Here is a 26,115-nt window from a genome sequence, read left to right as displayed (position 1 = left end):
TGTCAAATATTATTATAATTTAAAAGCATATGTTCTATTTAGATATATTATAAAATGTAATCTATTCCTGTAATATTAAAGCTGATTTTTGAGCATCATTACTCCAGTCTTCAGTGTCACATGATCCTTCAGAAATCATTCTAATATGCTGATTTGGTGCTCAAGAAACAGATTTTTTTAGATTTTTGTGGATAATTTTATACAAAAATGTCTTGTAAATGCTTTTACTGTCATTTTCTTCATAATTTTAAATGGTAGTGTGCATCTGTTATATATTTGAATTCATCTTTGGGAATTCAATAAGCTATTTACCCATTTATGATATGAAATTTGTTCAAAATGAAACCAACATCACTGTGTTTAGCAAACAGGTGATAAACAAGACCAGAGGAAACATACTAATTTCAACTCTGTTTTTTCTCCATAATGAAGTTTATTATGAAATAATGATATAATGTTATTTCAATCAGATCACCGAATCAAAAATATTAAACTGATATTTTCCTTTGTAACATAATAATAGTTTCATGTGGCACTTAGTACACGTGTGTGACATATTTCTTCCATACTGTCCTCTTACATTTTTTTTATGCCCCAAAAGGGTCTTTAACACTCCAGCAGAAGCTCTAAAATATAGAAAGAGGATCAAGATGGAAAAAGAAATTCACACTATAATAGAATAAATAATGTTTTATAGCAATACTATAAATATTGTGATTGGACTAAATACTATCCTTTGAAAGTTATCAGACAAAACGAGAATATACCATAAATTAAATTTTGCACAAGTCCCTTTAATTCGGGAAAAAATAAATATAAATATATATACTGTATATATAGAGAGAGAGAGAACCAAAAACAATCCCAAAAAAAAAAAAATGTTACAAACTGAAACGCTATGTCATGCTAATCCTAGCAGCGATAACCAAATTTTACTGACTTAATTTTCGCCTGAGAAGTCACATGGCGGGGTACCAGCTCATGGGGTTGGCATTCGCACATGCCAATGCACCTGTTAGAGGAAAATTTGGCAACCAGACTATTTTGGCATTGTTAGAGATGAATTGGCACGTCATTACGAGGTTGATCAGTAGGATAAAAGTCATCCTGGTCCAGGTATCATTCCCCATAAAATCAAGACAGGGCTCAGAGGTGGCATTACATTTTTTTTTTTCTTCAGGTTTTCTGTTCTTCTGTCAGGAGAGAGGAAACGACGGTGAAGCTGCGACCGAGACCTCAGGATAAACAAGGCTCTGACGTAAACACGCTACAGAGGTCCACTGTTCTGAGCAAAACAGTTCCTCCTTTAGGTTTCTCTGCTCTGTGTTTTTATCAAGGTGCCTAAAAGCTCCAGCAAACCAAAATGACTTTTAGCTTGATTGACTGGAGGTTTCTCTGAATGTCAAAGTTGTTCCAATATCCGTATTTCCAGTATACCGCAATCGGTGTAAGCAACTGCTGTGACAAATTTGCAAATCGTGATCCACTGTTCTTTGAGACCCGTAGGAATAGAGTTACACAAATAAAAATACCTGCAATGAACTGAATCACATGCAAACAAACTAAAGAGTGCAGCAGGTCCCATTCAAGGAGAAATTGTCCAGGAAAACAAAAATCTTCAGCTCCGACCAGACTTGAAACTGTTGGAAAAACACGTGATAATGTGGAGTATGAGATTGAGAGAGAAAAAGAGAGATTGGGTGAGAGAGAATGCCCCGAATAGTCACAGTGCACGGAGGAACACCAGGGCGGCGCTAGAGAGCAAGAGTCATTACGTTGGTTTAGTGCTTCAAACGGTGAAAATTCGCTTTCCGTTGATTCGTATAGAGAAGAAGAAACTATATTTCATCATTTAAAACCTCTCTACAAAGAGAGTGCTGAGGGATAAAATGTATGTTTTGTGTGTGCGTTTGCGTGATTCTGTGAATTACAACATGTTGTGTACAGTATTCAGTGCAGCCAGCCCAGCGAGGTGTCCCCGTAACCCCAGTAAAAGAAATACGCCTGGTAAACCCCAGTAAAGCGAGGTCCGTCCTCTCTCCTGTAGTTTGTGTGTGTGTCGGTCCTCCTCAAGTCCCGCTGATGTATCTTAAGTAGAATAGTGCTTTTCCAAGTATACAGAGGCTGGTGTATCCGACCTCTGGTGGATGTGTGTTCTATTTTTTAAAGGGAGCTAACCGACTGAAGTTCTGCCAGAAGGGAGATGTGCTGCGTTTGGGCTCGTATTCGTATCCATCCGCCTGCCCGTATCCGTCGGGGAGAAGGTACTGCCCGGGGTTCATGGGGTCCAGTGGAGGTGGGTGTGCTGGGGGGCCTGACCGGCCCACACCTGAGAAGAGGAACGCAAAGGAAAACACAAAAATTAATGCATAAACGCAATGGGTTACTATGTTTAACATCACTTATTACTGCAGCATCACTTAGTACTGATGCACTTATTTCTTATTTACTGCAATTCCAATTTGTATCAGTTTATTTATGTTTTCTTAGCATGCACTTTTTCACCATGGTAACAGCAATACAATAGAACACAGTTTAATTTATTGGCCATTTGCATGGAAATGATGCTATGCAGAAGGATTATTCTGCCTAAAGCAGTGAGATACAACAACTTCTAAGAACATCTCAATTCTATGAGGAACATACTGGGCGATAAAATATTTAACATCAGTCAACATTGATAATTATCAGGATAAATTTGAAATCTTTATTTATTTCGAGTTTAAAAGGAAGATTTAAACTTGCTCCTAAGTGAAAGTTGAAGAAACCAAACCATTAATTATTTTCTTTTAATTAATTTTTTTATGTTTTATGTAAAGCTTGTCACGTTTTTACAGAACAACCCCACACCCCATGCCAGCGAATATTAACAAATAAATAAATATATAATGATAAAATAAAAAATAAAAAACACAACAATGATAAAATGTCTATATATACATATGTATAAGTGCATATATCAAACCATTAATTCTGACTCTGTATTGTCAGAACATGAAAACCTCTTGTTATCGTTTTACTGAGGAAATTATATCGTGATAATTATCGTTATTATTTTATCACACCCCTCTACTTTAAGAACAAGCTTCAAGTTTACATACCTTTCTGTTTGGTGACTCTCCTAACGGTCAAGGCAGCATGTCTCTTCTGATACTCAGAGATTTCAAAGCCTAAAGGGACAAAAAAATACAATTAAAACATTGAAATATTCAGTGTGAAAGTTTAGTAGCTTTGTGTAAAGAACAGAACAAAGTTTAAATCACTGTGAAGTGTGAGTAGTGACTATGAACTTGTATGGACAATGTCTTGAAAAAGCTGGAATAAACAAGCATTTAGAGTAAGTTAAATTTGAGACGACATGAGAAATAATGTCTGAACTCACCAATCTTCTCATCTTCCTGAACCATCTTCCTTTCCTCTTGAAACGCCCGAAGCCAACGGATTTTCTCCTCCAGCTTTTTGGGCAGGAACAGGTGGATCTCATCTGTCTCTCTGTTGGCCAGTTTGAAGGCATTCTTCACGCTAACATTAAAATCATCATCTCTGCCATCGATTGCATCAATGACCTCGTATCGATCCATGTCAATCCGACCCTTATAGTAGAGAATATCACGGCGAATGAGATCCTGTGGAAGGCGGAGAGACTTTATGGGTATGTCTGTAATCCAGACAGATTACTGATAGAATGAAACTGGATTGATTGATTATTCTGCTCCAGCTTGAAACATCCAATACATCATTCTCATCCTCCACCTCCTTTCCTCTCCACACACATCAAGGTATTTGCTACACCAGGAGGTTGTATTCTGTGTGATAGCAACTATGACTGGCCATGATCAAAAGACATAATACACAATAGTTTCTAATTTTATATTCTATATACTGTATATATTGTTCTAAATTTGGGACCAGAAAGATTTTTCTAAAGAAAGATATTAATATAAAAGATTCAGCAAAGATGGATTAAGTTGATCGAAAGTGATGGTAAAGACATTTATAATTACAATTGCAAAAGACTTTTATTTCAAATAAATGCTTTATTTTGTTGTTGTTGTTGTTGTTGGTTTTTACTTTCTATTCATCAAAGAAAAGGTATATCATGATTTATGTTTACATGGACCACAAAATAAGTCATAAGGGTACATTTTTTGAAATAGTGATGTATACATCATTTAAAAGCAGTGTGAATAAGCTTTCCATTGATGTACGGTTTGTGACAATATTTGGCTGAGATACAGCTATTTGAAAATCTGAAATCTGAGTGTCCAAAAAAAATCGAAATATTGAGAAAATCACATTTAACATTGTCCAAATTAAGTTCTTAGAAATGCATACTACTAATTAAAATTAAAGGGATAGTTCACCCAAAAATGAAAATTCTGTCATTAATTCCTCACCCTTATAAAGCCCAAACCTGTAAGTCTTCTCTTAAGTGTATCTTTGGAACACACATTGCATTCTGAATACATTCTGAAACCTCTGAATGCAAACAGCGTATGCTGTTCTGTGTCAGCCACACCACGCGGATACGTTTTCTACTTTCATTTACGTTTTGATTTGAATGAAAACAATGTATCCATTTGGTGCGGCTGACAAAAAACAGGGTACGCTGTTTGCATTCAGTGGATACTCTCCAAAATTGTGCTACGCTAACGCGGAGACTAATTTTTTAATAAAGTCATTATTTTAGTTTTCTTTGTGCACAAAAAGTCTTATCGTAGCTTGTAAAATTACAGTTGAGTCCCTGATGTCACATGAATTATTTTACAGATCTCCTTACTACCTTTCTGGACATTGATCGTGTTAATTACATTGCAGAAGGGTCAGAAAGCTCTCAGAATGCATCAAAAATATCTTAATTTGTGTTCTGAAGGTCTTACAGGTTTGGAACGACATGAGGCTAAGGAATTAATGACAGAATTAAAATTTTTGGGTGAACTATCCCTTTAAGTTGTATATATATTTATGGTAGGAAATTTATGAAATATCTTCATGGAACATGTTTTTACTTAATATCCTAATGATTTTTGCATTAAAAAAATCAATCATTTTGACCCATACAATGTATGCTTGGCTTCTACTACAAATATACCCATGCGACTTAGACTGGTTTTGTGATCCAGGGTCACATATGTCTCTGATTGTCTCTGTTTTTGTGTTGCTGAATTGTCTGTGCGTGTCAGATGGGGCTGAAGAAATCTGTTTTTGCACCTTTGTGGAAAGACTAAAAATGGGCCAAGTGCATTAAGCTTAAGGGTGTTTGGAGGACAGTTAAAACATAAAATAGCTCCTACCTCTGGATGGCATCCAAATCACAAGCTCTCAGTTGTGCTGCACTACCACAATTTAATCAGTTATGTGCTTCTGTGTGCCTGTCTGCTTCGGTTCTGCATCTTTGCTCTCAAAGTGAAAGCAAATGTGCAAAGATCAATCCCTACTCCTCTACAGTCTAAGTCTATCTATCTATCTATCTATCTATCTATCTATCTATCTATCTATCTATCTATCTATCATTCAATCAATCTATCTTTCTATCTATCTATCTATCTATCTATCTATCTATCTATCTATCTATCTATCAGAATCTTACTTTATCAAAAAATGAGTTTACGGTGTTAGCATTGCTTTCTTTCCTCACCTTCTTGCAGAGGACCATCTGATGATCGAATAGGAAGAAGATTCTGCTTTGGCTGCGTCCGTATGGTTGATATATCCAGGACATCTCCCCAGTGTACACAAGCTCTGAGCTCCTGTCCAGAATATCATCGCCCTGCACACACAATAACAAATGAATCACTACATCTGACACCACTGAGGCTCCGATCATCGCTCAGGTCTTAGTATGCAGCTCTCAAATCAAATGAAGGTTGCATGTAAATAACATGCATCACTGATTGGAGCTTGTAAAAGGAAATAACATCAGAGTGAGTGAATATTAATTACACTTATGGGTTAGAATAAGTTAAGTCTCTTATGCTAACCAAGGCAGCATTGGTCTGATCTAAAATACAGTACACAGTAATATAATCTAATTATTATTACAATTTCTCTAAATATTTTGATTTGTAATATCATTTTCAGAATAAATTATTCTTAAGCCATTAGAAATCATTTAAATATGCTGATCTGGTGCTCAAGAAACATTACTTATTATTATCAATGTTTAATTTTTTTGCTGCATGATATTTTTTTGGAAACCTGTGATGCTAATATTTAACAGTGTAGGGGAGGTATCATTTCTTAAATAATAATAATAATGAATACTTTTAATAATAAGGATGGATTAAATTGCTTTTTTTTTTTTTTTTTACTTTTTTTTTAAATGCTGTTCAACTTTCTATTAATTCCAAGATTTAGAGAAAGAATACTTTCCACAAAAATATTAGGCACCAAACACTGCTTCAAAAATTAATTATTATTAATTGAGCACCAAAAATAAATGAGCAACAAATCAGTAAATTGGCATAAGGGACTTCTTTCAAAGACCTATAAATCATATACACACAGTTGTGCTACTTATTTAATAATTTACTATTATGTATTTTTCCTGTTTAGCTTTTCCATTGCTCTCATTTATATCTTACTAATGATTTTGTCTGAAAAGCTTTAGCCACACACCTCCCAGTCCAGTACAGAGGCCTGCCACTGGGCAATTTTGTCAATGTTCTCAAGCCTTCGTTTGCGTTCGTTGATTTGCTGAGTGACATTTCTCATTACAGCTAGCGCCGCGGCTACGTACCGATAATCACTGGGAAAGAAAGAGAAAAGAATGAGTGAAACAGAAGAGTGAAAATGAGGGCTGTCAAAATGATAAGTGAAAGCCAGATATGTGTCGTTTACACAGTCATATATTTTGTGGACCTGAGTGACATTATCTGCACGATGCACCTGGAGTTAGCGCGTTTCGTGTGTACCTGTGTTCTTGTACTGTGTATTTCAGTAACTCTGCCAGCTGTAGAGGGTATTTGCAGATTTTCTGGACTGGTGTGAGCAGGTAGCCATCAATGGCGATGTCGATCATCTGCTGAACCAATCGGCAAGCTTCGAAGAAGTGCTGGTATCGTGCGTCTCGCATGAGACGTGTGAGCTCCATACAGGAGTCAACGTGATTGTTACAGTATTCCGAGTAGATCCAGAATCCATCTTGCTGTGAAAAAAAAAAAACATTAAAAAATCAGTATCCTCGACTCATTGTGTACACATGTGTGATTTTCTGTGTTTCAATACACACGTGTTCCAAAAAGCAAGGTCCGATCTCGCTCAGGTGAGGTTCTTCTGTGTTAAACTGTTTCTCCAGGTCTCTGACAAAGCTCAACTGGAATCTGTAAATGTCTTCGATATTTCCAAAGATCACTTTCAGCTGATCGTCGTTAAACATGTCTCTCCGCTTTTTACACTGACGGAGATACCCCTAAAAGGCACAACACACACACAAACTTACACTACCAATCAAACGTTTGGGGATTTTTATCAAGTCTCCTATGCTCACTAAGGCTGCATTTATTTAAATGCATTTAACGTGTTATGCTCACATTTAGTAAGATGACAAGCCAACAATTAAAATATCTGATTCATCTGAGCCATGCCTTTTACATAAACTGTACAATTTTAAACTCTTACTGTGTTAACATTTGCCTCAGTTTTAGTTTGTCTCCATTTTAGGGGAACCATATGAGACGACCAAATATGATGGTTAAACGAGAACTCGGTGAACTGAAGTCTCCTGAGCTTTGAAAGCATTGACATGTGTTTTTACCTCACAGATGTCCTTCAGGTGCTTGATGTAATGTCTTTCTGTGCTCATGATCTCATTGATGACATTGGCCCTCATCTGGTCCCGGTTCTGCGTGGGCTGGCCCAGACACAGGCAGTCAGTGCTGGGGTTCGGACTGGCCTCCGCATGGCCATTCTGCACCTCGCTGGAGCTTTCGGCAGCCTCGACCACGGTGTTTTCCTCCTGATTCACCCACAACTAGAACACACACATTAAGAGAGACCTGTTATTATCAGTTAAACTAATCATGATAATTGTGCTCACATTCGATTAGCATCCGGCTCAGAGCATCCGGAGTTAAGGGCTTAAAAGGTCTAGATAGGGCTTTTAAAGCTTCAGGGGTTAGATTACATTGACGTGAAATAAAAGGAGTCAGAGTGTGCCCTCTGGTGGCACCAGTCCCAATTGCATTTTTCCACATCAAAGGCATTGCAGTAAAATTTTTCACATGGACATAAATGAATCTGCATTTGGACCTGTCACAAAGCTGCCAAGAAACACACACAGAAGCCAGAAGGAGGGAGATACATTTAACTCAATTAAATTGAGTTCATCCAATGAATTCTTTTTGTGACTGTAGGAACACAGTATATGTGTGTTTGGTGGTTGAGAGGATCTGATGTGATTTTGTTTGCCCTGATTATGTAACCTATCATTTGCTTTCCCAGGTGAGCCAAATGATGTGAACACACACGCGAGCACACTTTCAAACTCTCTTTTTCACACACGCACAATAAAAACCCATGAATATGCACCCATTTTATATACTGAGCTATACGCCTAAATCACAGAAACAAAAGATGTACAAAAGGTAAAACTTAAAGGAACAGTTGATACAAAACATTTAAATTCTGTTATAATTCACCCATACATGTCGTTCCAAACCCTTATTTTCTTCTGTGAAACAAGAAGTGTTCTGCAAAAGAAAAAGTCATACAGGTTTGGAACAACGTGTAAATGATGACAGAAGTTACATTTTTTTGGGAGAACTGTCCCTTTATGAAAATAAATACTTTTTAAAAATATGTCAAATGCATTTAAAATGAGATGTAGACGCCGGTCATATCAGTAGCCTAATAAAAGCATTTTTTTAAATCACTTTATTAAAGGACAGATCACTCAAAAATGAAAACTCAGTCCTCATTTATTCACTTTCACATTATTACAAACCTGTAAGACTTTCTTTTGTGGACCACTAAAGGTGAAGTTTTGAAGAAAGCATTAGTCGCTCTTCTAGTTGAATTCAAGCTTCAGAAATTGTAAAGGTTGCTTTGTTTCTTCTCGATAGCTGAGTAACATTGGGTTTGCTTTGTTTCACAGAATTAATATATGCTGGCTTTTGCGTGAATATGCTTGTGTGTCACGTTCACTTGTTTGTTCATCTGCAATCATATTGTCATTCCCTTCAGCTATGATAAAGACACATTATTTCCACACACTCTATAAGACTGGAGCATCTAAACCTCCTCCACTGTCTGTTTCAAGCCTCAGCTCCCAAAATCTCTGCGTATGTATGTGTGGGGCGGAGCTATCAAAACAGGGGCGAGTGTGTTTGTTTTGGTGATTTGAAATATCAACATTGGCTACCAGAAATCACTTACCCCACCTTTAAGTCAGAATTGTGTGTTATAAAAGGGGTAATTCTGACTTTTTTTCACACAATTGCGTCTTTATATTTTGCAGTTCTGACTATTTTCCTCAGAATTGTAAGATATACACTTGCAATTGCGAGTTATAAAGTCCAGTTCCGAGGGGAAAAAAGACTGACATTTTCTCAGAATTCATGCAGTTCTTAGAAAGTTGCAAATGCGTGATATGAACTCACAACTGCGAGTTAAGTCAGAATTGTGAAATATAAACTTTATATCAAGTAATTCCGGATTTGTAACTTGCAACTGTGAATTTATATCTCATAATTCTGAGAAAAAAAGTCACAATTGTGAAATAAAATGTCGCAATTAACTTTTTTAATTTGTTATTCAGTGGCGGAAACAGGCTTCCATAGTCTTCCATTATTTTGGGGGGGGAATAAACAGAATTCATTTTGGAATAGCGTGAGAATGATTAAATAATAACAGAACTTTCATTTCAGCTAAACTGTCCCTTTAAGCCATATTCTTCATGGAAACTGCTGGCTGGTCCCCACAGTGTAGGTAATTTCAGGGTTTTTTATCCTTGTTAGGACATTGAGATAGCACAGGCATAGCAAAATCTTACCCACACATACACACAACACTGCTGACCTGATATGGACACAATTAAAAATAGATTTTCATAAATGCACAAGCCTGTCACAGATTCTGTTCACCCTGAAACCATGTCCTGCATAAGTCCCTCGCCCTCTCTCTCTCTCTCTCTCTCTCTCTCGCTCTCTCTTTCTGTCTCACACACTCTGTTTCTACACATAGTCATAGATACGATGTCTAATCTCTTGAAGGATGTTTCTCGGATTAAGATCTCATTAAAATCTCAAATTATACTTGTATAGCTAGAAATCTCTGCCTCAGCGCATTTTTCCAGTGCATTAGCCTTGCTAGCTGTCCGTTCTCATCCTCGTCAAGAGAAAGGCTTAGTTTAGTGATCCTGCTGGCCGGCTACACAACGTGTGTGTTGCTACGGTTGTCTGTTTCAAGAAATAGAGAAATTCAGAAGAACACCGATGACGCAGATGTCACACACACACACATACACACCTGCACACACTTCAATCTTCTCTTTCCTTCCTCTCAGTGTCCAATCTATTTTAGCCTCTCTATCTTTCTCTCTCACCCTCTCCTCCCAGAGCAATCTGGGTTTTTTTGTCTGTTCTTCTCTCCTGTACTCTAATGAAAAGTGACGTCTCATTTTATGCTTCATGACTCAACCTCACCGAACAGTGAAGAGAAACCCAAGACACAGCAGAACAGAGGATACAGTGTAAAGGTGTCAGCATCTTACACCAAGTCGTATTAAGTGACATTAATACGACATTTATCAATCTCTTTTAGTTGAGTACTTAGTATGATTATATTCACTCTCAGATGTACCATTTCAATAGTTCACAATATGCGATATAACGTTACCTGAACTCATTTGTTTGCAAACAGGATTCATTCGTGAAGCACCATAAATTGGATTCTTTGGTTTCAGTTTGCTGTGGACTCTGCCATTATTTGACTGCATTATTTAAGGTATTGCATTCTGTGCTGCTAATGGTGCAGAAATTACACACTTCAACTGGGATAAACGACAATTTATTTTCAAATAATAAAATGCTTACCTCACCTTTAAGCTGTGTTGGTCTTTATATATGTGAGGTTTCATAATTAAAACTCTATTAGCTCCAGCGTACGCTGCTGATTCTCGTACGCGGGCACAGTTAGTGTTGTGCGTGTGGAGTGTGAGTAAACAGTGAGCAATGATTTCTGATGACACGAGAGCTCCAGGTCTCAGCAGGAGAGAGATGCCAAACCTGCGGGCCAGCGCCACCAACTGGTTTGACATAATGCTTTCAGACTCTCCCGCATCCATCTCTCTCACACTCATTCTCTTCATGTCTGTTTCTCCTTGTCCTTTCTCAGTGTTGCATAAGAGATGCTCAAAGTGTCCGAATAAAGAGCGTGCTGTACAGACTGATATAGTGTGTGTGTGTGTGTGTGTGTGTGTGTGTGTGTGTGTGTGTGTGTGTGTGTGTTTTATTAAATATGTATCTGTCTGTGCGGACACAGGTGATATCTTCTGTACAGCGAAGAGATTTTCTCACACCTGTCATGCTCCAGAGAGTGGCTTACACAACCTGGCATCTGTGTGTGTGTTTGGGGAGGAAGTGGAAATAGATGACTGTTAGAAAAGAGGGGAAAGAGAAAGATAGGAAGAAAGCAAAAGGGGAACTGAGAAATGCACTTAGGAAACCCGATGTATGTAGCCAAAGTTAAGACCAAGTTACATAAAAGTCCCATTAAAGAGCACTCCACCTTTACGAACGCACTCCTCTTTCATAAGCACATCTCTGTCCTACACCTCCTTTTATCCTTTCACCCATGATCCCTACTAAAAGGGATTATGTTCATATTTCATATTGGGCACAACTGCAGTGGACTTACAATGCAGATGCATCATTAACAATACGATAGCGTTATTAACACTCTATTGCATTCATTATGAAAGAAAGTAAAACAAAAACATAAAATGGCACTAAAATTCCTGTTTAAAATTTTGGGTGTCCTTTTTAGTTATGTTGCCTGGAGGCAAAACTGTTACACAATAAAAAAAACATCAAAACATACCAAATGTTTCTTAGTTATTATATAAAATGTATAAATATTAAATATTGGTGATTATATATATATATATATATATATATATATATATATATATATATATATATATATATATATATATATATATAAAATATAATATTATCAATGTTGAAAACAGTTTTCCTGCTTTTTTTTTTTTTAAAGTTCAAAAGAACTGCATTTATTTGAAATATAAATCTTTTGCAACATTATAAATGTCTTTACTTTTTTCTCCTTGTCTAATAAAAGTAATAATTTATTTGCAAAAAATTTAATCCAAAAATTCCAGACTTCTGATTTAGATTGTGCACTACACAATCTATTTAATATGTAATTTATAATTTATATTTACGAAATTATAGTACAAAAAGATCCAATTGAAATAAAGCATAATATGATATGATCTAGATATGATCAAGTCATAAAAGTTAATTCATAAAAATGTAATGGGAAATTGCATTTATGTCAATTATCATATGCTTATGCAATGTGAAGAGAACAGGTTTGTTACCTAGAGGGAATGTTGTGCAACAGAGGGTTAATCTTTAGTTATGTGCAGGGACATCACCCCCCGGGTGGCTAGCGGCAAATCTGCATGTATATGCAAATTATCAAGCCTGATTGTGCTTGCACACGATTAATATTTCAGTTTTACTGTGCAACTTGATCATATCGCCTCCTTTAGTTTTATTCACAACATTTCAACACACTTTACTCATGATATTAGATCCAGGTTTTAAATTTATATATATATATGCGTGTGTGTGTGTGTGTGTGTGTGTCTGTGTGTGTGTGTGTGTGTATATATATAAATGTGATTAAAAATAGATCTTTAGCAGTCGGAGAGGCTCAAATTAAGACCAACATCTGCTCAAGTCCCAATAAAAAAGAAAAAGACAAGATACTGTCAGAAAAGAGGGAAATATTGATAGTAATCATCGTTAAATGTCACAACTGAGTCAGCATAACATTAACAAAATCTTTTTCCCATTTCAGTGTTTTCTGCCAGACCCGGGCATGAAGACAAGTTGCCATGGAAGCGAAGCGCGGCGACTGTGGCGGAAACGAAACGTTGGAACACAGCGACAACATGTGAGCAGTAAGCAATGGGATGCATTCAACGGTCAAACGGTAAGCAGTGGTTTTGAAAAAAACGCACCTTAGCCGTGGCGTTTGTGAGGCGTGATGCAGCGACAGGGTTGATATAAAAAAGCTGTTTGGTTTGAGGGGGGTGGGACTCCACCTTAGAGAAACAACAACAGCAACACAAACAAGAGTTTGGGTTCAAGATGGAGGTTAAAGGGAAGAATGTGACCTCTTCTGACTGGGCTGTGACTCACTGTATGTCTTTAATATTGAATCATTTACCTGAAAATCTGTTATACTGTTCATTTCTCGACAGGCGTGCATGTTGCATCTCTTTAAAACAGCTCTATCTGACTTCTATTGAGTTAGAAAGGGTATTGGGTATGAAAACAGCTGTGTTAAACAGATGTGGTGTCTTAGACAGGTGGCCATCAGACAGGTATATGTCAGAGATTGGCTCACCCTGACGAAGCTGGCAGGAAACCAGCCCTCCTCCTCGTCGATTTGACCCCACCACCAGTCCTTATTCGAGGCGTCCAACACCTTGATGACATCGCCGGCCTTGAAGGCCAGCTCCCGGTCAGCCATGGTCACATGGTCCCATACTGCCTCGGCATTCACTACAGAGCCCCCGCTGACCAACTGCAGAAAGAGAGATGGAGGAGATGCAGGATGAGCTACAGGAGGACAACAGTTACATAACATCCGAAGCATTCTGGATTAACATCAAACAGTCACATGCTGGCTTCCATTCCACAGTCAGCTCTGTGGAAACAAAACTGACAGGGGTGTCGAGAAATAGCGTTGCATCTCATTTGGGTTTGCCCTGTTTTTCTGACTGCTTCATCTCAGGTGGAAACAAAAGGTGCAGATTAAGTTTCTGGGATAGACACAATAGCCCTAATTTTAGAGAGAAGTTGATAGGCCTAATTAGGGTAGCATTTTATTCCTCATGTACATACTATGTAGTAATTACAGTAAATAGTTAATACCTAGGTACTAACCATGAACCTAACGCTACCTGAATACATGAACTGTAAAATAATGTGCAACCCTTATTAGTATTAACAGCAAATACAATTAATAGAGGTTTCTTAATGTTTTTGAAAGATGTCTCACCAAAGCTACATTTATTTAATCAGAAATACAGTAAAACTTAAATTTTATCATATATGAGGGCAGTTCACAAGTTAAATACACATACGCACACACACACACAAAGAATTTATGTTATTTATATAATAATGACAAACAACTAGATATTGACTTCCATGCCATACAAACAGAATACCTCATCCAAACTACCTCCACACCTGTTCATCCAAACCTCATCCATACCTGCTCTAAACATTCAGTTGTGAGTGTTAATTTAATGAAATATACAGAATTTAAAACAGAATGTCTTTTTAAAACCAGCTCCAAATCAGATCTGAAATGAACTGGATCCCACGGTTCAGTTGTGCTCATATAGGAAGGAAGTGGCAATGTACAAGGTCACAGAGCTATAGAGAAGCTGTGCTTGAGTAACCATGGCTTCCATGCTCGAGTACGAGATGCGTTATAGTACTGCTTCCAGCTGACTTTCATATATACAAGCCCATGACAACAACTTGAGATGATGGCTTGGTAATTCTCTACACAGAAACACTCATACATAATCAGCTCCAGGATTTCACCCCCACAACTCCAGGCACTTTTCCTCTCTCTCTGTCTCAGAGGCAGCCAGGCTGTAAAAAATTCTCTTTTGCGCACTTAAAGAGAAAAAAAATGTTATGTTGTCAGCAGAAAGAGTAAAATCTGTTTGATTTGTATAAAGCAACTGCATTTGATACACATCATGGCAGTTGTTATCTCAGTGTCACAACACACTGTGGGTAAATGCGAGAGTTCTCCGCTGCTCTGATATCTAAACTCCATTACTGTTGTTCAAGTGTACAGGGCACTGAATTACCCAACATAAATGCATGTGTACTTGTTTATGCTACATTGTGAGAACCAAAATCTGTTTATCTGAAAGTGAAACAATGCAAAAAAGGTAAGGGGTAGGTTTAGGGTTAGGGTTGGGGATTGAAAATATTGTTAAATCAGTATAAAAGAAATAGAAGTCTATGGAAAGTCCTCAAAATTCTTAGAAACAAATTAAAATGTTGTGGAAAAGGTCATTTATTTCAGTAATTCAACTCAAATTGTGAAACTTGCGTATTAAATAAATTCAATGCACACATACTGAAGTAGTTTACATCTTTTGTTCTTTTAATTGTGATGATTTTGGCACACATTTAACAAAAACCCACTCACTATCTCAACAAATTAGAATATGGTGACATGCCAATCAAACACCTGCAAAGGTTTCCTGAGCCTTCAAAATGGTCTCTCAGTTTGGTTTACTAGGCCACACAATCATGGGGAAGACTGCTGATCTCACAGTTGTCCAGAAGACAATCATTGACACCCTTTACAAGGAGGGTTAGCCACAAACATTCATTGCCAATGAAGCTGGCTGTTCACAGAGTGCTGTATCCAAGCATGTTAACAGAAAGTTGAGTGAAAGAAAACTGTGGAAGAAAAACATGTACAACCAACCAAGAGAACCACAGCCTTATGAGGATTGTCAAAAAAATCGATTCAAGAATTTGAGTGAACTTCACAAGAAATGGACTGAAGCTGAAGTCAAGGCATAGAGAGCCAAGACACACAGACCTGTCAAGGAATTTGCTGAACCACAGACAACGACAGAGACGTCTTACCTGGGCTAAGGAGAATAAGAACTGGACTGTTTAACTGGTCCTAGAGTCTGGAGGAAGGGTGGAGAAGCTCATAGCCCAAGTTGCTTGAAGTCCAGTGTTAAGTTTCTACAGTCTGTGATGATTTAGGGTGCAATGTCATCTGTTGGTGTTGGTCTATTGTGTTTTTTGAAACACAAAGTCACTGCACCCATTTACCAAAAAGTTTTGGAGGACATTTTGTAGATGCTGATTTCATTTTTCAGCAGGATTTGGCACCTGCCCACACTGCCAAAAGCACCAAAAGTTGGTTAAATGACCACGGTGTTGGTGTGCTTGACTGGCCAGCAAACTCACCAGACCTGAAGCCCATAGAGAATCTATGAGGTATTGTCAGGAAGAAAATGAGAAACAAGAGACCCAAAAATGCAGATGAGCTGAAGGCCACTGTCAAAGAATTCTGGGCTTCCATACTACCTCAGCAGTGCCAACAAACTGATCACCTCCATCCCACGCTGAATTGAGCCAGCAATTGTTGGGAAGTTGTGGCCTAATGGTTAGAGAGTTTGACTCCTAACCATAAGGTTGTGGGTTCAAGTCTTGGGCTAGCAATACCACGACTGAGGTGCCCTTGAGCAAGGCACTAAATCCCCAACTGCTCCCTGGGTGCTGCAGCATAAATGGCTGCCCACTGCTCTGGTTGTGTGTTCATGGTTTGTGTTTGCACTATGGATGGGTTAAATGCAGAGCATGAATTCTAAGTATGGGTCACCATACTTGGCTGTATGTCAATTCACTTTATTGAATATTTAATGAATATTCTGCCGAAGCTATATGTATCGGTATGTGTGTAAATGCATTACTTGTGTCTTGTTCATGTTTGTAATCTGATATGATGACTGTTTCTGTATTACATGCTCGACAGCTGTGTGTACAGATCTGAAATTTCAACCATTACTGGGTGAAAATCTTGCATTAGTGATGGGGATCTTTCAAAGACGATTTCATGTGTATCACATTGTTTTACCTGTAGGTGGCAACAAATGACTGCCTTCATATATGAATCACTAAATTATTAATTTAACCCTTTAGTATTAGTAGTAACACTCTGTTTCTTGCAGGATAAAAGTGTTTGTTTATGTAAGTGAATCATTGTATGATTCACTCAATTCATTCAAGCAACAAAATGGAAATTGTAGAAATAAAAGTGACGTTTTGCTGTCATTAATTCTGCTATTGTCTGCTTGGAACTGTTTTAATTAGCAATGCAAAAAAATTATAAAATTACTGGCAATAATGTCTAGAATGTATGTTATTCAAAACAATCTCTTGCTCACTGAATTGTTTTATAAAAGCAATATCTGTCGGAATTATGCCGTTGTAAATATTAAGATAGCTGTGATTGCCTGAGATGTTCTTGCTTGTGTGATACTGCTTCATTAATTTATAAGTTTCATGAATAAATATACAAATTATAATTTCCTACAAGACCGTTGTATTCGACACAATCGAAAGGTGAGAACATATCAACTTAAAAACATGGCAAATGAGGATAATATTGGGGGAAAAAAGACCTATGTTGTGCTGCATATCCATGACAACTAAAGATTGGCGGGAAAACTGAACAAAGAAAGACAGGAAACTAGTGAAAACAAACTAAAAGTCCATGATAATGAAATGATAATGAAACACTAAGTCACAGTAGGCTACTGTTGGTTGTTTGTACCGTGATTCAACTCTTAAAAAAATAAAGGAATTATAACATTTGTTTATGTAATACATAATAAAAGTTCATTTAAAACTGGATTTTAATGTTTTCATAAAATACTATTTACTAAACCAACTGTCATAGCGTAAAGTCATACCATATTCCCTTAATTCACTGTAAATGTTTTTACTAACATCTCACTAATCAGTTCCTGGCTCATTAGGCAAAAAGACAGTTAAACGAGTCAGTGAATCATTCATACTTCAGTTCAACCAATTCATCACTAGTAACAGAATACAAATGAGTTTGATTTATTAAGTTAAAAGTTAAGAAGAATTGTCTCTGTGTCATCTCAATAATGTTGCAACGTGCTTTTTCCTCTCTCTCTCTCTCTGAAGGGAACAGTAGGCAGTAGGATTATGCAAATCAGTCAGAAAAACTGCAGTGGAAAAGCAGTGTTCCTGTCCAAGCTAGCATCAGATCACACTAAAACACGAAAAGAGAACAGCTGATGAGGATCATGTACAACCCTTAAACATCTCATTTCATCTGCAGCTTACTCTCATGTGAGATATTATTATGTGGCACCGCGTGTATCAGAGCTGTAGGCTATCAACCACACAGTGAAATATTACACGATAAAATGATGTAACAGCCCTGGAGATTATCAGATTGGATGGTGATGAATTTAGCGGGATGAAATCCTGTCTATAAGAGCCAAACCGAGGCAATCTGTTCATAAACAGTGAGAATAGAGCAGTAGAGTAACACTAGCATTAGAGGGCCATGACTTTGTGTGTGTGTGTTATCTGTCGTCACTTCATTCCTCCTGCCTTTATTCCTGCATGAATGAACTGTACTCAGGAACATTCTTCCTCTTTCTCTCTCTTTCTTGCTCAGTCTCTCATTCTCTGTGTGAATGCCTTGGTGCACATATCAACAAAACTGATGTCCTTCTGTCAACACCCTTACACACTATCATTAAATTGATTATGGACTGATTATTGATTATGGATCACAGGTTAATTGAATGGGCATTTGTTAAACATTTGAGCCAAATCACTGAGCTTTCTCAAGAGGAAGCGTTGACAAGAGATGATCTTTACTTGCTGTTTAGACCATTCTGGCTTCTGTCTTTAGATAAACATAATGTGGATCCTATCCAGGGCTCAAAAGTGAAGTGAAAATCACTTTGTTAAATGTTTAAATGTCTGAATAAATCTGAATCTGAGATCTGAGAATATAAGGTAAAATAAAATAAATATGGTAATAAGGTAAAGTAAAATCAAAAATGAATTTAAATGTACACTGTGCTACTTTTGGCGCTCTTGAGGTTAATAAACTAAACCGTATGCATATGGTTGTTGTCAAGACAGATCTAAAATAATCTGAATATAAACACTTAATACAGACATATCTAAATGTTCAAGATAACATAAAAACATAGTTTGAAAAATGGATTTATGTACTTGCTCATTAAATAAAGCTTGAACATTTGGAAATAAAGAAGGTTACATATTGTAGCTTTAAATTCATTATAATTTTTTACTTGTCCAGACTAGCTTTGAATGTAGCCTTTTATCAAATTTGGGAAAGAGTTTTAAACTTTGAAGGTTTAGGCCATATGGACAACATTTCTATCTTATAACATTATTGCATTGAGAAATACTTAATTTTTAGCTACTTACATCTTACCTCACAATCTTTCACCATTACAAACTGAAGCATCACACCTGAATTCACGTTCGATATCTACAGTAGCGTCAGCCTTTTCTTTAATTTGATTGCCTATCTCAATTTCTTTTGCCACTAACAAGTGGTCTTATTTCTGAGGTTGGCCAGCATAAAAATATACATTTAAAAACTATCTGTCATCTTGACAATAAAAAAAACTGAGTTTCATCAAGAATATCAAATAGTGAGGGGATGATACATGTGTAACAGCTAGTAAAAGCGATGTGGGTAAACCTCAAGGTGCTGCCATCTCTACAATTCTAGCCAATCATCACATTATTTGAATCTAGATATAAGTTTTGTTACAGCTTTTGTTTTTAGGAAGGAAATGACCCCTCACTAGCTCACTAGCACAGATGTCAGCTCCCTCTGCTCTAAGAAAGCTGCGGTTCTTTGGACAAATGGCACAGCAGAGGCTAAAAACACTCACCAGGGTGTCTACCTCAACATCTGGTCCAAATGACCCATTAGGCCCTCTAACAACATTCCATGTCCAATAATCGAATATCTCCACCCCTCCAGCAGAACAGCTGCTGTAGGTCAGCACTTCAGCTCTCAGGGACTGCCATCACTCTTTCATTCACTATCATTATTACTGCACTACAGAAAGAACAGCCCTATAAGGGCTATAGCTTGGCAAAAAAGGGGGAAAAGGAAACCAGAACATCTAAGAGACCAGAGGATGCTGCCTCACCATAGACACACACGCACACACACCTGACTGGGGAGGACGATTATGTAATCTGAGTACAGTGGGCTAGGAGTCTAAGAGCGAGAACTGGAGAAAGCACGTGGAGAGAGAAGATTGCATTAAAATAGACTGCTATGCTATGGATTAAGCTCTCATAACTGCATAAACACACCAACAAACTCATATAGTCATTAATTCTCATCATATCTTGCAGGGAGAGATAATAAAAGAAATGAAATGTGCAGACAGCGAAGTAACATTATGAACCCATTTTTTTAAGCAACTACTTGAATCTGAGCTGCTTAGCCGTATGATGCCGCTTGAGCCTGTTATTCCCTCCACGTTGATATGAATCATCCTGATAAAACATTTTGCACTTTTTTCTTGAGGTCTAAATTTAGAATATAAATGCTTTAAACTCATGCAGCATTGCCTGCCCACACGGTTCCTAAAACAAACACGAGCGGAGAAAATGCACAAAAGCCTTTCAGCCATGAAAGATGCAAAAGATACATGTGTGTACGTGTGTGTGTGTGTGTGTGTGTGTGTGTGTGTGTGCATGTGCATGTGCATGTGTGTGTTTGTGTGTGTGGGTGGGTGGATTCCCTGCCTACGCTCCCAGTGCAGATGTTTCTAAATCTGGCCATTCTCTTGGTTTTCCCGCTCTTTCCCACACTTACGGCGTCATATTTTTGGATGCACATGCCTCTCCATGTGAATGTCGTACAGCAGCTCGGTGGAACGGTCCTGAAACCTCAAGCCGCTAAATTGAAAGGCCAGAACGCACCCCTAAAATGTTCACCATGAGGTCAGAAGCACCATACTATCTAGAAAACCTCCATACCTCAGTTGTTCTGCAATCACCTTTTATGTAACATTTTCCGAGCTGAATCTAGTGCATTTTAAGATGGCTACAGAGGACAGGATTAAAGGCTGCTGGCGTCACGAGAGTAGGATGTAAAGTGAATCCGTAAGCTTCTGTTTTAACGAATACGCCAACATGCGCATATACACTTGTGCGAGATTGCGCACTTAAAGAAGGCAGAGAATCTGTCTCCAGGGCATATAATGCAAACTACATGATGTCATTTGTGACATTAAGTCCGAGTCACTCTCTTGCACTGGCAGTACATTTCCCAGACTTCCCTTCATTGTTAACAGGTGCATCAGATCTGTTAGAAGAGAAGGACTGCATGCTGATGCAAAAGGGAAATATCCCACCATAGCTTGGCAGTACAGAATGAGTCTGTGTTCAACATCCCACACCGGTGCTAACTGATGTCTCAATGCATAATTGCAGTGTGTGCGTACAACCGCTTTACATGTGACAATATGTGAACATTTCCCGTCTGGTATTTCTAATATTATATGACAGAACATAAACACAGTGCCTAATATGTGTCAGTGGCTTCTTATGACAAGCCAGTTACAGCAATTAATGTTTACTTTGCTTTAAAGAAGAAAAAACACAGCTAATAAAGCAGTCACAGGGTTCAAACCCTTGTGTTTTAAAATGAAAACGGTCATTAAAGATACAAAGCTGTCAAAAGGTACACCTATTGACAGTATTTTAAAACCTTTGTACCTTATTTACCCATAAGAGACGCTTATTTGTATCATGAAGGTACACATTAGTACCTAAAGTGTTTATTAGTATCTAAATAGTACATTTTCTTTTGAAAAGGTACCCCTCGAGTCACAGCTTTTTGAGTGTGTGTGTGTGTGTGTGTGTTGAGATGATGCACTGTGGCTTTGAGTGTCCAGCAGAAGTATTACAGAGTTTGATGCAGCACGCCATCAGTGAAGTTTTTGGGAGCAATATTGTTTCTCCTTAGAGAGAGTGAGTCAACGGTTTCAGCACTTCAGTGGGATGCATCCGAACCATTATGCTCCAACGCACAACATAACCCCAGTCTGCAAATATGCGCTTGCAGCGCGAACACACGAAACGCTAAGGCTGATGGTTTGAACAACATGAGTTCTCGGGAATGATTCAGCTGATTCATGTTTTAGCTGACGGCAGTGATTCCGTAATCATCTTTAATGAGAATAGCCAAACGCATGTCTGTCCTCTAGAAGGGGTCAGGTTAGGGATAAGAATGTTGGAACACCATCAGTTTAGCCAATAAGAAATGATGAAATCCTTGTCATGCATGAGCAACACTGCTCTGAGGCGGAAGTAGAGTCCGTAAGTCTCTGTATAAAAATATCTCAAATTCACAGGAAATTTAAAAAACCTATTGTGAGGTATGAATATTTTGCACCTATGATTTATAATTTGTGACCCTGGACCCCAAAATCAGTCATAAGTCGCTGGGGTATATTAATAGCAATAGTCAACAATACATTGTATGGGTCAAAATTATAGATTTTTCTTTTATGCCAAAAATCACTAGAATATTAAGTAAAGATCATGTTCCATGAAGATATATTGTACATTTCCTACTGTGAATATATTCAAACTTAATTTGTGATTAGTAATATCCATTGCTAAGAACTTTCTTCGCACAAGTTTAAAGGCAATTTTCCAGATTTTCAAATAGTTTTATCTCCGCCAAATGTTGTCCTATCCTAATAAACCATACATCAATGGAAAGCTAATTTATTCATCCTGCAGATGATGTATAAATCTCAATTTCAGAAATTTGACTCTTACGACCGGTTCTGTGGTCCAGGGTCACATTTCAGCTGGCGTAATATCCCCGAAGCTGGGACTTGTTTCATTTTAAATATAACGTCCACACAAAAGTTTCATCTTCATTTAGAAACAAAGAAGAATAATGTCTGACCAACTTCTACTGATGTTAAAGTCACGTCTGTGACGATTACATGTGAACACAAATAAACAATGTCAGTAGACAAACAGTTTCATTTATTTCTATATTTGATGATATTTTGGTTTAAAGTTCAGATCTGATTTTCTTTTCTTTTTTTACCATTTGGAAATAAAGTGCAAGACATAATCATTTTTAAAAAGTATATATTTGATATATGTAAAAAAAAAATTAAATGTCCACTGTGTTTTACACAGTTTAGGGACAAACTGTTCTGCAAAAACACTGAGTTGCAGGCTTTAAAACTAAATTCATTACAAATTACAACACTCCCCTACTACAGTCCAGCATCTACCTGCACAAGAAGCATGTGAAATCTAATTAAAACAAACCATGCAAAGGAATGTCACTGGTTTAACACCAACTTCTCTCATGTTTGTAGCCTAAACCTTGGATGAATGGGGTGTGCAATAAGCCTTGGCCTCAGTGTATGATCATTCAGATGCAACTGCCTGGATACATTGTTTGATAGCACAATACATCCATGCTTGTTCAAATGTCCCTCAATAGCAAAAAAAAAAAAAAAGTGTAGTTTGCTCAAATGTCAACAGATGATAAGTGGCTTCTCTATAATAGACCAGAACTGTTTAACATCAGAGAAACCAGAGATGGTGTAGGATGGTGCATTAGAAATGAAAGATGTGAGAGGCACAGGACACGGTTGCCAGGCACCTGTGATCATCGGAGCGTCTCATTGCGATCAGCTCGAGGACACACCTCAAGGAAACAAAATACGCGAGCATTCTTTCAATTCTTTCATTTTGTCCGGGTTTTATCCTCTCAACGGAGGCCAAAGCCGCGTCATCGCAGGCCTAGCTTGCAAGTCTCGTCCTCGACCGCGAAATCCGCGTGTGCGCGTTTGACACCGATAAACTGCGCACAAACGATCATGTCTGTAAAAATAAACGAAGCGGACGCACGCGTGCTCGCGCGCGCGCATCCCGGCGCTTGACTACACAAGGCCGGTCGCTCATGATCAATAAACGAGAAAACGCGGACTCGCGTCAGAATCAGCCACGACGAAGCAACGGAGGCAGAAAACCGAACAGCTTTTGCGCACGCACATGCATCGCGATTAAATCAAAGTTGAACAGTTTCTAACGGACACCGTGACACATTTAGGAGAGCGCAAAATGTACCAACGTCATTGACATGCCCGAGGCGGCGCTGAGGTGCTGGGTATCCCCCTCTGTCGTGCGCTTGCTCCATCTCTCCCGTTTCCATAGCACTGGAACGGTGCGAGTCTCTCCGCGCAGGCGGATGGAGAGCGGCGCGAGGGGGAGCGTCCATTAACTCGCTGCCTCCCAGGTGAATAAAACGAAGAATGCTTCACGATGCCGAGATGTCATTTCACGCTTCCGCGACCTTTGTATCCACCATAGCCAAAAAATAACCACCCCCGTCATTTTCGTATCCGTTAACAGAGATCGTCGGTAAACCAGAAGAATGACGCTCACGGGAGCATCACAGTCAGCCTCACCTTCATCATCCTCAGGATCAGTCCCGGTCCTGGATCCGTGTCCTTTCCGCAGGTTCGAGCCCCCGACGCCAGCTGCAACCCTGTATTCGCGCCCCGTGAGCAACGCGCGGCGTGTGGAAGAGAAACGTAAGTCCGGTTAGACGCTGTTCTGTTCTCACGGCGAGGTGGGAGTCTGCGTCTCTCTCTCTCTCTCTCTCTCTCTCTCTCTCTTTCTCTCTCTCTCTCTCTCTCCCTCTCTCTCTCTCTATGAATAGAGCTGAAGTATGGGCGGTGCACACACACACACACACACACACACTGAGGAGCCAACCATCAGTCAAAAGAAGGGGTGCTTCACTTTGCTATTGAGGAGGCTACAAACATTACATAATCCAACAAAAAAAAAAGACACAAAATAATGCTGAACTATTGGCTTAGGGAACTCGCACCTTCGTCGTCCCAGTACAGAAAGGAACATGTCCAATAAGCAAAAACAAAGGAAAGAAATAGACAAAATTGCACTCTGTTTTACATCGTTCAGACTGAGGCAAACAGGCAGTATCTATCTAACACTGCCTGGAAAAAATATACAACCCCTGCAATGTGTCCCATCTTAAAACATCAAATGCAAAAGAATCCTAATTATTGTAAACAAAAAAAAAAAATCACAACTCTTTCAAATTAAATTTTTGCTATTCTAAGCACTTTTAACAAAGCTGTCAGATTTAACCCTATAGTTTTTCCTTTTTAATATATCTGTTGCCATGCTTTTTTAAGTGAACTAATTAGTTTTTTTAACAAACACTTCAATGGAATATGACAGAATTGAGCTATGTTTATTTTTAGCAAAATCAGAATACATTCAACGTGCAGGTGTTGTTTTCGAATATGAATCTCAGTACTTCAGATGTGTTTAATTATGTATGCATCATGCAGACAATACAGTCCTGTACACCATTCATTTTTAAATAGTTTATTATTATTTAACCATCATAGGCAGGCTTAATGTAATATGATACTGAAAACATTGATATCATGGGTGAGAGGAGATTATTCTCTGCCATCAGGCATAATTATATACAGTGTGTGTTTGAAATCACACAGACAACAGACACATACACATCCACACAAGAGACGAGGAGCTAATGTGATGTTTGAATCACTGCTTCATTTCTGTAGTGAGATCAAGTGCCTGAATAAACACTTCTGTTAAAAACTTTGGGGTCAGTGACACTTTTTTTTTTTTTTAATGTTTTGAATGTCTCTTATGCCCACCAAGCTTAATTTTATTTGATCAAAAATACAGTAAAACATAAATATTGTGAAATATTATTACAGTTAAAAAATATATACAGTATATTCATATATATTTTCAAATGGAATTTATTCCTGTGATGGCAAAGCTGAATTTTCAGTCTTCAGTGTCACGTGATCCTTCAGAAATCATTCTTAAATGCTGATTTGCTCCTAAAAAATAATAATAATAATAATAAAAAAAAAAAAAATATATATATATATATATATATATATATATATATATATATATATATATACATATTCATGTAGCTTACTAAAATGCATTTTCTTAATTAAATATTCCATGTACTCTCTCAATATGAGGTGCAAAAATAATTATGTATGCATTAATAAACTAACGTTCATATATGGATGTGATTCCCATAGAAATTCACACCTTAAATACAGTGCAAGTCATTATGAAAAAAGTACAGGCTTATTCTATCCCACTGCAGGAGCACTGTGTCAACTTTCCATGTACATTCTTGTTGTAATACTTAAAAGCGAAGCCAAAACATCTATCCAATCACCGT

At 37.9% G+C, this 26,115-nt stretch overlaps 1 protein-coding gene across 3 annotated transcripts; it reads right to left on the bottom strand.

Annotated features, from left to right (window-relative positions):
• Positions 1-271: 271 nt before the first annotated feature.
• On the bottom strand, positions 272-24,750 carry arhgef9a (Cdc42 guanine nucleotide exchange factor (GEF) 9a). 3 transcript variants are annotated; one of them, XM_026210770.1, is made up of 11 exons: positions 23,971-24,279; positions 13,600-13,779; positions 13,211-13,294; positions 7,757-7,972; positions 7,232-7,411; positions 6,915-7,147; positions 6,619-6,748; positions 5,639-5,770; positions 3,383-3,626; positions 3,102-3,170; positions 272-2,329 (listed from the first exon to the last, which is right to left on the bottom strand). In XM_026210770.1, the coding sequence occupies exons 1-11, from the start codon at positions 24,115-24,117 to the stop codon at positions 2,157-2,159; spliced, it is 1,788 nt and encodes a 595-aa protein (XP_026066555.1). In that variant the 5' UTR covers positions 24,118-24,279; the 3' UTR covers positions 272-2,156. The 3 variants fall into 3 exon arrangements, with proteins under 3 accessions (XP_026066555.1, XP_026066556.1, XP_026066557.1); XM_026210772.1 differs by lacking the exon at positions 23,971-24,279 and adding an exon at positions 24,308-24,750 and having other exon boundaries at positions 274-2,329; XM_026210771.1 differs by lacking the exon at positions 13,211-13,294.
• Positions 24,751-26,115: the final 1,365 nt, after the last annotated feature.

The sequence above is a fragment of the Carassius auratus genome, chromosome 30 (assembly GCF_003368295.1).
Source record: "Carassius auratus strain Wakin chromosome 30, ASM336829v1, whole genome shotgun sequence".
Taxonomy (NCBI): domain Eukaryota; kingdom Metazoa; phylum Chordata; class Actinopteri; order Cypriniformes; family Cyprinidae; genus Carassius; species Carassius auratus.
The sequence above is the reverse complement of the archived record's forward strand: the minus strand, read 5'-3'. Positions and strand labels throughout refer to the sequence as shown.

Coding starts and splice junctions, on each gene's coding strand:
- arhgef9a (XM_026210770.1), bottom strand. CDS start 24,117: ATGGACGCTCCCCCTCGCGCCGCTCTCCATCCGCCTGCGCGGAGAGAC. Junction 13,295..13,599: donor TTCCTGCCAGCTTCGTCAGG/GTGAGCCAATCT, acceptor TGTTTCTCTAAG/GTGGAGTCCCACCCCCCTCA. Junction 2,330..3,101: donor GAGAGTCACCAAACAGAAAG/GTATGTAAACTT, acceptor TCCTCTTCTCAG/GTGTGGGCCGGTCAGGCCCC.